This window comes from Tenebrio molitor, chromosome 1, assembly GCF_963966145.1.
Source record: "Tenebrio molitor chromosome 1, icTenMoli1.1, whole genome shotgun sequence".
Classification (NCBI taxonomy): domain Eukaryota; kingdom Metazoa; phylum Arthropoda; class Insecta; order Coleoptera; family Tenebrionidae; genus Tenebrio; species Tenebrio molitor.
Genome location: NC_091046.1, coordinates 30920988 through 30936471, shown reverse-complemented (window position 1 = coordinate 30936471; position 15484 = coordinate 30920988). Strand labels below are relative to the sequence as shown.

General features: G+C 35.5%; 1 protein-coding gene across 20 annotated transcripts in view; it reads right to left on the bottom strand.

The window, feature by feature from the left end:
* Nucleotides 1-7737, bottom strand: part of CaMKII (Calcium/calmodulin-dependent protein kinase II) — a 140249-nt gene extending 132512 nt beyond the window's left edge. For 5 of the 20 annotated variants that reach the window (XM_069055660.1, XM_069055671.1, XM_069055685.1 and 2 more), the window contains exon 1: nucleotides 7410-7730. In XM_069055660.1, coding sequence (XP_068911761.1) covers nucleotides 7410-7474 — 65 coding nt within the window. In that variant the 5' untranslated portion in view covers nucleotides 7475-7730. Of the gene's footprint in view, nucleotides 1-7409 lie in introns of all 20 variants that reach the window. The other 15 variants (XM_069055702.1, XM_069055694.1, XM_069055710.1 and 12 more) reach the window with 9 other exon arrangements.
* Nucleotides 7738-15484: the final 7747 nt, after the last annotated feature.

Sequence of the window (15484 nt, the reverse complement as noted above, 5' to 3'; positions counted from 1 at the left end):
AATTCAGAAATACCCCTCTCGTGAATAACCCTGTATAAAAAATACCTCCTCAATTCGATCAAAAATAATAAGACGCATCGCTATCAATTTAGTTTTTTGCGATATAAAAATTATAACAGAATTATTATTACACCAGAAATGTTATAAAAAGCGTCGAAAAAACTTGTGGTCATGTAACCTGGTACGGTCGATGGACAAATAAAACTGGGACACTTAAAATTTAATCTATGTGTATCAGACTATTGAATTGACAAAATATATTTGTCAGTGTCGCTTTGATGTTTCTCTATATTACTATCGGGTGTTTTTTTAAATTTCACCTCGTAGGCGTTGGAGCGTCGACTGTGAACGCACCACTCCTGTATAGTGCGTTCATAATCGACTCTTCAACGCCTACTATGACGTGAAATTAGAAAAAAAACACCCGATATTAATATACAGGGTCATTATACATAAATGGTTGTCCTATCACAGTTGGCGATGAAAACCCACACAAATTTTGGATGTGCCGCCTGCTTCGCAACGTTAGACAAACTATAGTAAGCAGATTTCCACTACCGCCGGTAGCGCCACCTATCAGCGATACTAGTCTCACTCACGTTATAAGGCTTGCGGCACATTCAACTACGTCACCAACGCCTACTGCGATGGGACAATCATTTATAATGACCTGTATTTTTATATAATATGTCATCCCAAAGTTAACCTATATGTGACACAGCCGTAATTAAACGATGCAAATGATGAAATTTGTAAATTTTGAATTATGTGATTGTCATTTTTGTCCCAGTTTTATTTGTCCTTCGACTGTACCATCGCTGGGCAAAAAAAAACTCGTACACAGATGACAGAACAGATCCCAAAATTAAAAATTTTAGTTGTATAAACATCGCTTTTTTAATTAAGGTTATGTATGGATAGGTTTGATACGAGTGACTCAGATCCAGATGTTAAAATCGCTCAAATTTAACAAATTTGACCGTGACACAACGTTTAATGTTGTACACTTTGATTTACAATACTAAAATTTTGGCCAGCGATTATAGCTACTTGCTCTCGTTTCCGTTAACGTATGGTGCAGCTTCATTAACAGTCAAATCAGATGTGTAAAGTGCTACATCATTTATTAGTAAAGTAAAGTAAAAACACAATAAATGCTGATAAAAATGAGGTTATAATATCGGGTGTTCATTTAAATTTATCCTCAAAGTTAGCGTTGGAGAGTCGATTGAGAACGTACCACTCGTGTAAAAACGGAAGATTTAAACAGCTGATCCGTGATCCGTATAGTGCAATCACAATCGACTCTTCGACGCCAAATTTTAAAAACACCCGTTCCCGTTATACATACAGACTGATTCACATAACTTTCCGACCCTAACGAAAGTTAGAAAGTACAGTACAGGTCGCAAAATGTAGGCTTGATAGTCTTGATACTTGGGAAATGGATGCGCAGTGGAATTGTGGAAAGTAGTGGGAAGAAACCACTGTAAACGAAGCCGTCAGAGGCTTCACATCGTATCACTACAGTCTACGAAAAAGTACTGTCTTTTTCCGTTTCACATGGATTTGGTTTTTAATTCTTTAGTGGGGGGGCGGCAACAACGCTGGATTTTTCCATCCCTGCAAGTACTATTGGGAGAACGGAATTTCGGGCAGGAATTTATTTGTCATTTAAAAAAACCCGTTGTAGTCTAAGCTTTATTGTCATAAAATAAAGGTCATAATAATTAATTTTGACTGAACTTCAAAATAAACTGTCACAATTATTTTACATTTTAATTATTGATTTCCAAAGTTTAATCGAAGACTGTTTAGTTTTCGGAAAATCACATCAAAGCACTTGCAACTTTTCAGGATTGATGAATGCAATTTGTCAAAATGATATTATGTGACAATAGTAGATAATAAAATGAGATTATTAATACGTCTAGAACCTAAAGCCTATTTCACATGTTATATCAGTCAAATTTGAGGTCTGCCCGAAATTCCGTGCTCCCAATAGTACATGATGCCATGATGCCAACGATTTTATGTAAAAACTTTGTTGGCAGTTCTAGCCTGTATTGTAGTTCAATGGTTTTCACTGTGCAGACATATGGTGCAGACGGACGAGTGGTGCGTTCACAATCGAGTCTTCAACGCCAACTTTGAGGATAAATTTAAATGAACACCCCGTATATCTCAAGGAAATGTCAAAGCGTGCCAACAAAGGAACGATCTGTGTTTTCAAATGAGAAAGAAAACCAGGACTTTGACCACAACCTTTTTAGAAGACTCGTTATAAACACAATTATATTAAAAACAATGTTAAATACAAAATTGTAAGATCACCTAAAGTAGCTAGTAGCTAGTATTTAGGTACTATTTGACCCATATTTCAAAGTCTACCAGGAAGACACTTTCTGTGTTGTTTTATCTTTCATGAAAACGTTTTTTAGGTATTTTTTTAAATCTAGGTGAAGTACAACAACCAATAATAATGATAATAATCAATGAAATCTTTAAGATAGCTTGTTAAACTATCGTTATAACTTTTCCAAGGCGCTCCAACAAGACTCGAGGTGATTATCACAAGTAAACATTTAACAATTGATCCAGAGTCGACGGCAAGTGTGGAGTGGAGACACAGGGTCACACCTCTCCGAAAATTGCGTGCAACCATCTCAACAGGAAAATTTGGGGCAACAATTTTTGGAATTCTGATGGCAGAGTAAATGATTGACTATTTGCAAGTATGTATGTAAATATAACACAGGCGTATTATGCTAAATTAATTAACAAAGTAAGCGATACTACAAGAAGGGAAAAATTGAGACAAAATGAACTCTGTTCCATAACAATGCTCCGGTTCAGAAGACCAACGTTTCTATGACTGCTATCCACTATACGGATTTCAAAATATTGGAGTAGCGGTACTATTTGCCAGATCTAGTCCTCAATTCTGTTTATTCTCGAAATTAAAAAAAACTTTAATGGTACTCCTTTTCTGCACGATGACGGAAGTAAATACACAATACGGGGAACAATCAAAAGATTTTTTTCTGAGGCCATCCAAGCCTTTCCATGAAGTCAAATGTATTAATATCTTAGATGACTACCTATGTCTTTTGCTTCTGTGTCAACGTCAATCAATCAGGAACTACCCATTTGATATGTAGTAAGATGCCTATTAGAAATTCAATATTCTACGTTAATAATTTGTAAATTATGTGAAAACAAGATATTAAGTGTGTTAACAGTAAGCGTCAGAATAAAAATATTTTCCCTCGTCTTTAATGATATACTTTGGAACCTTATTAATTATAACAAGTTCTATAGACATCGTAGTTCATTTGGATTTATACAACACATTTTTAATTTTACAGGATCAGTTTTGGTCACATTTTTATCACACACGCATAATAACGATTAATTAGTACACTTTTTCAAAGTAACAACTATGATGTCTAACAAATAAATGATGCTGAGAGAGAAACGTAAACAGACACGTTTCAATTGACATCACTTAAGCTAGAACAGCGAAATGTCCCCAATATTAGTGTGCAATTGAAAAATAAAATGGAGTAGGTCATGATTTTGTTAGGAGTTGCGCTGCTGAATTTGTCACTGTAATATCCCCCTCTCGATACTAAAATTGACTTGTTTCGGTGTTTTTCACATAAGTCTGTGATTTTAAAAGTAATTCGGGTGGATACTTATTATTATTGACCCACCGGTACAATACTATAGTTCTGGACAACAAATTTTGCTAGAAGTATGACAACGATTACTATAAACATGGAAAACCGATAATATAATCAGTATTCTCGCTGGCATTTTTATGCATGAAAAAAATATATTTTGCTATTTATAATAGATCTCAAACCGAAAATAACGGCTGCACTTATTCACTATCAAATCTGATCACTTCTCCGCAATCCTTTCACAGTCAATACCAAATCTGATAGAGAGGTTTATGCTCAGATAAGATATAAAAATAAATTACATAATTTTTAAAAATGTATCGGAAAAATGTCTAAATTATTTTGTTCTGTGAAGAGGGTAGCCAGATTAGATAATGTCGACTCTAGTGGATAATACGTGTAGAATAGTAAAGTGAAATTCCGAAAACATCAAAAAATACATTACACATTCTAATAAAAATGTGAGTAATTGTTCACTTTAACTACTTCTGGAATTTTCGGGTTTTTTCTGGCTAGACAGCCTCAGGGCGTCCTCCTAGATTGTTTCTCACCATTCAAACCTTGTGCAAATGAATTATTTTCCTTACCCTTTAGTTATACTAAGGCATTGGCGCGACCTTGACGCGACCTTGAAACACAACAAGGGAGAAAAAAAGGCATTTGCACAAGGTTTGAACGGTGGGAAACTATCTAGGAGGACGCCCTGAGGATGTCTAGCCAGAAAAAACGCGGAAAATTCCAGAAGTAGTTAAAGTGAACAATTACCAAAATGTGTCATACTCAATATATTTAACATATGTTTCACGTATTTATAGTGATATGATACACCTTTTCTTGGTTAGATAAATAACTTCCATAATTTAGGTGGTGACAGTATAACAACATTGTTAAGTAGATATTGAACTTTACTGAAAAACGAAGATGAAAATCTACGTAAAGCCGTTTTTGTTGGGACAGAACTATTCAAATTTATATTGAGCATATACCCTTGCGATCTCTCAAATTTTAGAAATTTTGGCTGAGACATTTACATATAATCAAAACGAATCGAAGAGTAATATGTATCATTAATCTCTTGGACGTTCTTAGAATTGAACGGCTAGTAAGACTTAAAAAAGTAAACATACGACCAAAGGTCCAAAGGTCTTTCTATTCGATTTCCAGCTCCGAATGTTGATCTGCATACTTTTTCCAGTTTAACATTCCAGTGATAAGACTTGATTCAACTTTACAAACAAGTGCAGTGAAGAATGAATGCGAAAGTTCACGATCCAAATTTTGATAAGTACAAGCGCTTCACAAAATTAAGGTAAAATTTTTGATAGATGTGAAATAAACCTTAGTCTGGTTGGATTTCAACTATGAAATAACTATATAGTGTTGTTTTTATAAAATATGTATTAGGCATTCACGATCTTTTTGGGGCCGAGTTGGCTATGATTTTTTCTTTTCATGTTGGACTAACTGACTCAGTGATGCAACGGATACAACTTTTTTTCCTGTCAGTGTCTGTTCGACATTTTCTTGCCACCGCATTGCCAGATTTATTATTTTAATATTCGTAAGGAACTAAAAAACTATTAAGTGTGTAAAAATAATTTAAATTTCCGTCAAAGGAACAGTCAACAAAATTGCCAAATTAATTTTATTACGATAAAAAATTTCTATTAAAAGATTTAATTTAATTAAAAAAGGACAGACCAGATTTAAGAGATCCGGCAACAATGTACCTATTCAGAAAATATAACCCTAAACTGAAAACAACCTAACCTAACACAAAAAGTGTCAATTTCCTTTAGGGAATGTAGTTATCACCGAGGTACTGCCAACAAAATCACTAGATGGTCATAGCCAACTCGGTCCCAAAAAGATCGTGAATGCCTTATATACTCAATTTCATATAAATGTGCATCTAAGCAAGCCATGAAAATCTGATTTTCTGTTGGTATTAAAGCTAAAGCTGGTGATTTTGACTTTCGAAGTTGCTTGCTCTGCGCGAACTCGATTTGACTAATTTTTCAGTTCTGTTGTCCATTTTAATATTGCTGCTTTCAAAAGCAATGTTACGCCTTTTACTGATTAAATTAAAGTAATTCTTATTTGTTTTTATCTTTGTATTTTTACCAAGTAACGATTTACTTGGACATGACCTTCAAAAATGTGGCTTTTGTAATGTAACTAAATTAAAGGTGCTTTTACACATGCACAGCTCACTTGATGAACATTTATATGAAATCAATTATATGTATATGTTCTAAAGGTAACCAATTTCAAAATTTAGCACGTTACAGAAATTTATTCAAAATCATGGTTAGGTACAGTAGATTAAAAGGTACCTACGTGAAATCAAGTGAGTGTTTCAAATTCAATCACTCTAGGGATAAAATTTAAATCAACATTATTAAAGGTTTATAATTTTTAACAATCTTCTACATCTTCTTTTCCCTACAGGATCATGTAAAAGGTAAAATGTATGTATTTAGAAAAAAAAAAATAGATTAGGGCCGTTAATGATAAAACTTAATGAACTAAAAGTGCTGTAATAACAATGAAAATAAACGTGTCATTTTTCGAATTTGTAGTTTTTTTTTTTGTAGAACTAATACGAATGTGGATAAAAATGGGCTGTATATAAATAGAGCCAACTTCGATTACCACGTGTAACAAAGTCAATATCTCGGAAATAATTTTACAACATGAAAAAATGTACCTATGTTAGTTTGATTTCTGCAAATCTTACGCAACGACATTTTTAATTTACGAATACGTTTGGCAATGTTACCTATATAATACGATCCAGTATTCAGCCTTGGGGAACGTATCAATGTGTTATTGCAATCAGTTTAAGGTAGTGAGTGAAGATTAAGCACTGTTTGAACCGCAATGGAAAATGGAATCTTCGAGGAAGATAAAACGCGAAAATAATGCAAAATCAATCAAATGCCGTAAAATCGGAAACAATTCGTTGTAAATGAAATTTAACATGATAGACTAAGGGAAGAGTTAGGAAAGGAAGGTGAAATGCGAGTTTGTCCAGGGGAAATAAACGAAATAAAAAGTCGAAGAGAAAAATGATACAATTTACCGCGGGCAGTCCTCGTAATAGGAAAAATATGAGATGGCGAAGCGCAACTTGTAAAAATAAACACAACACGAAATTACATAGCAATCTGCTTATTAAACACTAGTAAAAAAATTACAATGGACTAATAAAATTTGTGATAATAAAACGGTGTGTGCTCAGAGCGGCATTTATTGATAAGAATCGATGATGCGTAGGTATGTATACGAGGTGTTTTTGAGGGCCGAGTTAAAATAATTCCCGCAAGGGTGAATGAAAATCGCAGTGCGATTAGTGTAAGGGCCTTTAATTAGTGATTTCAAAGACAACCACCTGTCATACTGTACAGGGCAGAGCCTCACTATATTGATTTTCTTACTGGCAATGCAGATATTCAAACAGCGCCGAAAATTTCACGGAAAATCCTCGGTCGACCGGTCGACCTTAATAATTTCGGACACTGCATAATAGCCCACTAGCACAGAAACGCGCGTTACGCGTTTACAAAATCGGTGTTATTTTGGTGTGTGGGGTTTTCGAATGATTTTTTTAGCTGGGAACCGTCCATTAATGTTGTCACTCCCGAATTACCGCGCAGCATCGAAGTTGGCTGTTTCCCTAACAAAATGCACACATACGGACATCAAAATGCTCCTACTTACTTTCCGAGTTCCTCTTTTAGATCGTAGTTGTCGCTAAAACGCGTACAAGCAATTGGCACCGCCATAGCTCACTACCGCAGTGCCTAAAACGTACTGTGTATATGTCGCTCTGCCGACTAATAAACGGACTGACACACGAGAAAACAGGATTTTTCGCGCAGCCAACTGAACGTTATGCCACCCAAAATACACCACTGAACGGTCACGGCCGTTTTCCCCGGTTTCCCGACACTGACACGCTTCGGAGGACGTCGTCTTCGGGGCAAGAAGTCCCTCTTTTACTTTAGATGGAGTTAATTGGCGTGGAATTCCGTCGTGCTCTTTCGCGACCACTGCACGATGTCTAATCCCCACTAGATTCTGAAATTGCTGTAAGTCGCTCCTCGGGGATATAACCTAAAAGATCAATATTGTGGCGCGTCTACAGACGGATTCGCAACCGACACTCCACAACGGGGGAATAACCTTGCCGTGTAATTTTGTTAACGCCGGCGCCATACTATTTCATACTACAGCTTGCTACAGCACTGATGATGTAACGTCGCTCGAACGAACTCCACAAAATATCCTTCAACTTCATCTACATTTTTATTTCATTTCCCACGTGATTTGCTATACTTATTTATAACCGACTTCAAGTACGTTATGTAACCAAAAAAATCTCTATTTACTTGTTCAACAAGCCCCGCTTTTAGAACACTAACTTGACGTATACCATCGTGGTTTCGTTTTGTAATCATTTGGAATGATTAATTCAAATGCTATAATAATCCACAACGTTGGACTTTACGACAAGATTCCTATAAAAAGAACGAAAGTTTAGTATTCCGTATTTTCAATCGTGGACATTTGGAAATGGGATCTAATTTTTACCAGCACTAAAGAGGAATCGCCAACATAGTACCAAGGTGAACGACTAAACATGAAGCACATTATGTCAAATACCACGGTTAAATCCCCTGCCTTTGCAAAGCTTACAATGCCATAGTCCCCTTTAGGATTATTTATTAGTTTTTGTTGTCACTCAAACCTCGACCGTACATCTTAACTTGTAGTTTCCAAACAATTAATTTTTGACTTTAATCACGCTGAGTTACAAGAAACGAAGGTACAAATTTCAAGCAGTAAATTTTATAAACGTTAAAAAAATGATCAAAATTCGGTTGCTAATGTCAAAAAACCTTATCCAAATGGCCTACATCTGTCATTAACTCTTCGGTAGGTACACAATTATTTGGTCTACGATTATTGTAAAGCACACGCCTAATGATAGACTAAAATTTAACTAGGGCAGATTTTAAACATAGGCAGTCTAGGCAGCGGAATTTTATACGAGCGCCAAAATAAGATACAAGAATAAAAATTTAGTGAATCACGTAAATGTTCAAAACAGAAGTTGGGAAATATAATTCGAATACGTATCATACGTATCAAAGATTTTTCTTTCATTTTCCGCGCATTAGAGAATATTCACTATTTGACATTACTTAATGTATAGTATTTTTACCCCGAATAGAAATATTGACTAATATCATAAATCACACCAAAAAAGAAACAGATCTTAAAGGGTCGTTTTCATGGTGGCTTTACAAGCGTGGCTCGCTTGGCTTGGAAGCCGCTCGACCAACTTTGCTAGAATAGGAAATATTTCTATTTTTCTAAGCCACGCTCAGGTTTTGGAAACTTGCGCATGCGCTCGAATTCGCAACTACATAATAAAATCAGCTGATATGACAGTTCAACGCTAGCTCGCTCAATAGCGCATGCGCTTTGGCGTGGCTGTCTTGAAGTAGCAAGTCACCAGCCACTATGAAAATGAAAACCACTCTTCCAAAGCCAAGCTAGCCGAGCGAGCCACGCTTGTAAAGCCACCATGAAAACGATGCTTAAAGCACCCCATCCGGTAATTTACGGTGGGGTGTTAAATAACCTCAGTCAAACATTTGGTGACACCCGTGGAGGGAGTATAGACTGGAGATGGCATTTCTTATGCTTCCCATGTTAAAAATCCGAACCCTCTAAAAGCTCGTGCAACAACCTTTTATGACCCAGTCCACAAATCCACAATGCGCCTGGAAGCAAAGCAAAGGAAACCATTGGCGTAGCGTCTGTATTCAGAAACCTTTTATGGCTCTGTAGTTTTCGCGGGCAGGTACACGTATTTGAATTAGTGCCATCTCCAGTTTATACTCCCTCCACGGTGACACCCAACGGGCAAAAATGACCGCTTTCTTACCTGCAGGTGTAAGTACCTGTGAGTGGATTGTAAACAGATTCTTTGTTGGTGTGATTTATAATTTTAGTCAATATTTCTATTAGGGGTAAAAATACTAAGGTACCTGAGCCAAATAAGGCCCACCTAATTTTTGTTTTCAAATATCGGTTAGTAAAAACAAGTAAGAACTTTGGATGCGGGTTGTAAATGAAAGTTTATTCTTTTCTTAACATAACAGCATAAAACATATAAATAAAAGAAATAATAACAAAGAAGTTATTCCTTTTTCAAAAAAACATTGTTTGTGGGCCTTATTGCGTACGATGTGCTCAATAAGGCCCACCCATTAAATTCTCGATAAAAGTTAATAAAACACCATTTTCTTCTAGAATACTTAAATAAAAACAACTTTCACTTGCATGAACTACACAAATAATCCAAATCATTATCTTTTATTAGGCCTATACAAGCTTCCTGGTACCAAACGGAACAATTCTTACACATACGCATACTTATCATTTCACAGGTCTCAAATCAGGGACAATACCAACTTCCCTTATTTGATCTGTCAAAACAGTAATTCAAGAATAAAGCCCACTACGGTCTTAATAAGTCTTTGCCGGGCCTTATTAAAACCAGCTCACATTAAAGGGTATAAGATATGATACGAAAATAAGCTAAAAGCAGAATGAAATAAATGCATGCAATGAAAAAGAACTTTCCAAGGAACACTGCAATGCTATTTTCAAACAGAAATTTGTGGTAAATACCTTAAAATCTTACACTTACTTTTCCCGCTTTTTAACAACACTGGTGGGTGAACTTTGCAATGTTATTTTACCGCGAAATTTGAACATATTTGATACGGTCATTTGTACGAATTTTATGCCCTCATGCTAAACGAACCCCTTATGTTGTCGTATGGAGATTTCTATAACTAAGTCAATATCATTAGTGGGCCTTATTTTCGAGCGGACCTTATTTGGAACAGGTACCTTATATTATTATTATTATTTGGACAAGTTGACCAACAGGATGTCCCAATTACAGGTCAACCAAGTAAAAGACAAAGCATAGGTATACAGTAGATACATACAGAGTTATTCACGTAAGATGACGAGCCTGACCAGGTAACAATGCAATCCAAAATACACCTTACAAAGCATTCATTGTGTTTTGGTATTAAAAAATTAAATCAGGAATCCAAGTAGATATTCTATTAGTTTGACAGGTAAATCTGCCTTTGCATTTTTTGTTAATATTTAGTATTTGAAAATGTTTTTGAACGATAACAGAACCGACATGATCCTACTTATCCATTACTTTTGTGAATTTAATTGCTTATTATTGCATTAAATCATACTTTGTTGAGAGAGGTATTTTTCTGTCAGAACTAGACATTCATTAGGCTGACGTTAAAAGCTGTCTATCTTTTATGTGCATTATGATAACGCCGGATAATGTAATGGGGATCGAGATTGCTTTGTGAATTGTCTTTTGGGTTGCAATTTTACCTGGTCAGGCTCGTCATCTTACGTGAGTAACCTTGTATTTGGATTAAATACAAACACGGGACTTAGTAAAGTAAAAATTGTATATTATTTTCACCATTACTGTGATAAAGTTTCATTTCTACTGTTTTTCGACTTTCAGTAAGCACACCACTAGAAAAACCTTATAGTAGGGCGGAAAATGGCCTATTACTGACCAAGAGAGGGAAGTAGTATTGGGGACAAATTACTTTGGTCAGTTGACTGACATAAAGTTGTAAAGCAAGCATTAGGACGGTTAACCTTATTTTTTACTACTGTCAACCACTGTCACTGTCAAACTTATCATTGCAAAATGTTAAATACCGAAAAATGGACAACTGAAGGAGATAGGTATTCCTAGGAGGAAAAATTGAAAAGGTTTCCACAAGGCAATTTGACCCATGGACAATCCCCCAGAAACAAGGGAGATGATTCTAAATTTTTGAATGGTGGAAGGTGCCATATTTTTGACAAGAGAAAAGTCAATAATTTGAAATTGTCATCACTATTGACTTGACGTTAATGCTTGGTTTACATTAATTTGTTTTGAAGTGACAGAAGAATGACGACCAAAGTATTTTGTCCCCAATAGTACCGAGCGATCATTTAAAAAATAAATCGAGTTTGCTTTGGAGCCTATGCTATAGCGTGGGTTGCCATAGGTAACACGCCGACTCGATTTATTTTTTAATTGATCGCACCATATTTTGTCCCCAATAGTACTATGGCGGACAATAAATTTAGGCCGGCCTGTCATTGAGTTGACATCAAAATGTGAAGCTGGCATTATGTTCAACTAACCCCATTTTCGATTTTTGTCATTCTTGTCATTGTGACAGCGATAATCAAAATTAAAATTGGGAAAAGAAGAATGCACCAGAGAGAAGTGCTACTACAAATCAGTTATGCTAGTGCGTCATGATCTGTAAGTTACGAAAAAGGCAAAGGAAACGCCAAACAGCTTGAAAACCTTCAGTTTGAGAAACTGACACATCAGTCATAATGACAATAAATGGTCGCTTGCATTGACTTTTTTGAAATGTCAGAAATTTGCCGGCCTAAATTTATTGTCCGCCATAGTACCTACCAACAGGCGTATATCCTTAGATTTAATTGCTATTATTAAATACCGTAGACCTTCGTAGACCTCCCACTCATCTATCATTGCGATGCGCGATTTTCGAATATGAAATTCCGACCTTCGAACGTAAAATCGACTCGTACGTCAATAAAATAGTAGTTTTTTAGTTTCATTCCTTCCTATTATGGCAGACAACAGTGAGTTTCAATTTAGGGTTTTAGTCATGTATGTCTGTCATTGTCAGCGTCAGTGAACCTAACCAGAGACCTAACCAAACAGCCCTAACCAAACAGCTGTCAGCATCAAAAAGTTCGTTCACCAAAAAAATGTGCACTTGAATTATCTTTCATTCGTTAGCAACGCTTTTACTGTAAGCACTACACCTGAGCGAGAGCTTCTGAGATTGGTCACTATGAAATCTTTATTTCTACCAAACGAAGAACAAAAGACCTACTTTTTTCTGCATTTACGGCATTCAATTTGCGGTTACCACTAACACATTTCCGCTGGCGAAGCAGTTATGGGCCACTCTGTATACCGCGAACTTTGATTAATTATCAAAATTAATTTTTTTTTCATGCCTGTTACAATGAAGGACATGGAATCCTGGGCAGTCTGTTATTGTCATTTCAAAAAGTGTCAATGTAAATGCACCTTTACCGTCATTATAATTGATATTTTCAAAAAAACTGTCAACTTGGTTATGAGTAGCTAAGGTATGGTTTAGAAATTTTGACAACTGAATGACACATCTGCCCAGTTTTCCGTGTCCCCAATAGTACCGTTTGGTAATTCATTTCGAAAATGACATCTGTTAACTTTCCGCCCTCGTATAAGGTTAGGAATGTGCATATTACAATACGATTCCGCATAATAGATAGTTATTTGTATCACAAGGCTAGAAAATGCTATTTTGCAAGTGCAAGCACGGTTTGTGGAGCCGAGGCGGTACTAGTGCGAGCACTTGCAAAACATTTTCCAGCCGTGTAAAGTCCTCGTCTAGAAATAGTCAATTTTGACTTAAATTGTAAATCATTTTACAATCGGGCAGCAAACCGTCTTATAACTACCATAATACCCTCTAACTTTATTGCCCCTTTGTTGTGCAGTGCCGACTCAAGGAAGAGCAAACAACAGATAAAGTAACAGTCCCTATTTATTTATGGAATTATTTATGGTAGTTATAAGACGATTCTCTCTCCTATTGTAAAATGATTTACAATTTAAGTCAAAATTGACTATTTTTCGACGAGGACTTTAATACACAAAAATTTTTCGGCCGACAATTTATTTAAAGCAAAATATAATAATTTTTGATAAAAAATTACAGAATGGGGAATTTATTTTTCTTTCATTGACAACATAAAGGATCCAAGAAGCGACAGTCACGACCAAAGTCAATCAATTCCTCAAATATTCAAAACCGTCGTCGTCCTCTCTGTTATTTATTACTAAGACGTCGCTTGGTACCCCCTTGGCCTCTACTGCTATACACAATGTATAGCTTGCGATAAAGGATACAAATTTGCCCGACATCAATATTTTGCACTTAAAAAATTGTACAAAAATTCCACATGACATTGACATTTTGTGCTGCCAACCTAAAATCTTTCATTAAAAATTCCTGTTTCGATTTTCTTGCCTAGGCAGGGAAATGCTAGTTTCCAGACGATTTAGACGAATGAAAAATAGTGTTTCTAGATCTAGACGGAGGCGAAAATAGTTATTTACGTAATTAGTGGGATAAAAGCAATATTTTTATATCAAGTTTTACAATGTCCTTCCAATATCGATACGAGTTCAATCGTCTAAATATGCTTTAAATAAAGTTAAACTATAGTTTATTTTTTAATCAAAGAACCACAACACCGCAATTTACACCCAAAATAGAGCTGACAACATTGTACACTTTTGACATAGGGTGAAAAATCTCATCATATAAAAATTGAGGTTATTAGAGATATTAGTAGCGCAGCATGTTAATAAAGTTAATAACAACTAAGAACAACTAATTTGAGAGTTTAATAAATGTCTTACTTTGCGAGGCATTTTTAATAACACGTTCAAATTTTAGCTGCGAGTTTGCGTACCTTCAAGGACATTAAAAATGACAAACGTTGGCTGGTATAGCCAATAGATATCATTAAATTCCCTATATTTAGTAAAATTTTATATTTACAAACCTAAATCAACAGGTCGTGGTTCTTTGATTAAAAAATAGACTGTATATTTGATAAACAAAAACTTTTACTGAACAACGATTTTGATATATATATATATTCGTATGAAGAAAATTACAATTAAAATTCGAAATTCATAAAATAATTATGGTAAATTATATGTTTTTAATTTGTTGTAGCCAATTTAGGGCGTCTTCGGTAAGTAGATGTAGTTTGGAGAAACCTTGCTGGAATTTAGTAAGGGGACATTCTTCCAAAATGTGTTGGATGGTTTCTTTTTCTGCACCGCATTCACAAGAAGGGTTTTCACGAATGTTCCAGTGAAACAACATATTATTGCATTTGCCATGCCCGGTTCTAAAACGATTTAATTTACACCAGATTTTCCTAGGTAGGTCAAATCCCGGAAGTTGTTTTGTAGGATCCTCAATTAGATTTTTATTGAAAATATCTACGTCTTGCCAGGCTGCTTTCCAATAGTCAGATTTGGAAAATGGTTCCATGAGAAATTCTTCTTTCCAAAGTGGTTTACGCGATTTTAATCTAAAGGGTGGTAAATTTGCCATGTCTTGTGTTATGGAGTACATGTTCGGTGAATTTTGAAATTTATCCCAAATTCGTTTTGTTACGTATTTTCTTCTAATATCGTACGGAATAATGTGCGCTAGGACATGTAGCCATGGTGTTGGAGTAGATTTTAAAGTACCCGTTATTATTCGAAGTGTGGTATTCAATTGAGCATCTATTTTGTTCACGTGTGCACTGTTCTTCCAGACAGGGCAACAATATTCTGCCGTTGAATATACTAGAGCTAGTCCTGTGATACGTAAAGTGTGTGCATTCGCTCCCCAACTTGTGCCCGCGAGTTTATGTATAATGTTGTTTCTCGTTTTCAGTTTCTGTCGTAACTTAACGATTTTGATGATTTATGTGTTCTTTAGCAGTTAAGCCATATTTTTAGTTTGTGTTGGACGAGTGTATAATACTTTGTATTTTTTAACACAATAAACTTTATCTATCTATCTATTACAGGATAGCGGAGTAACGTTAGGTTTTTATTTCGGAAC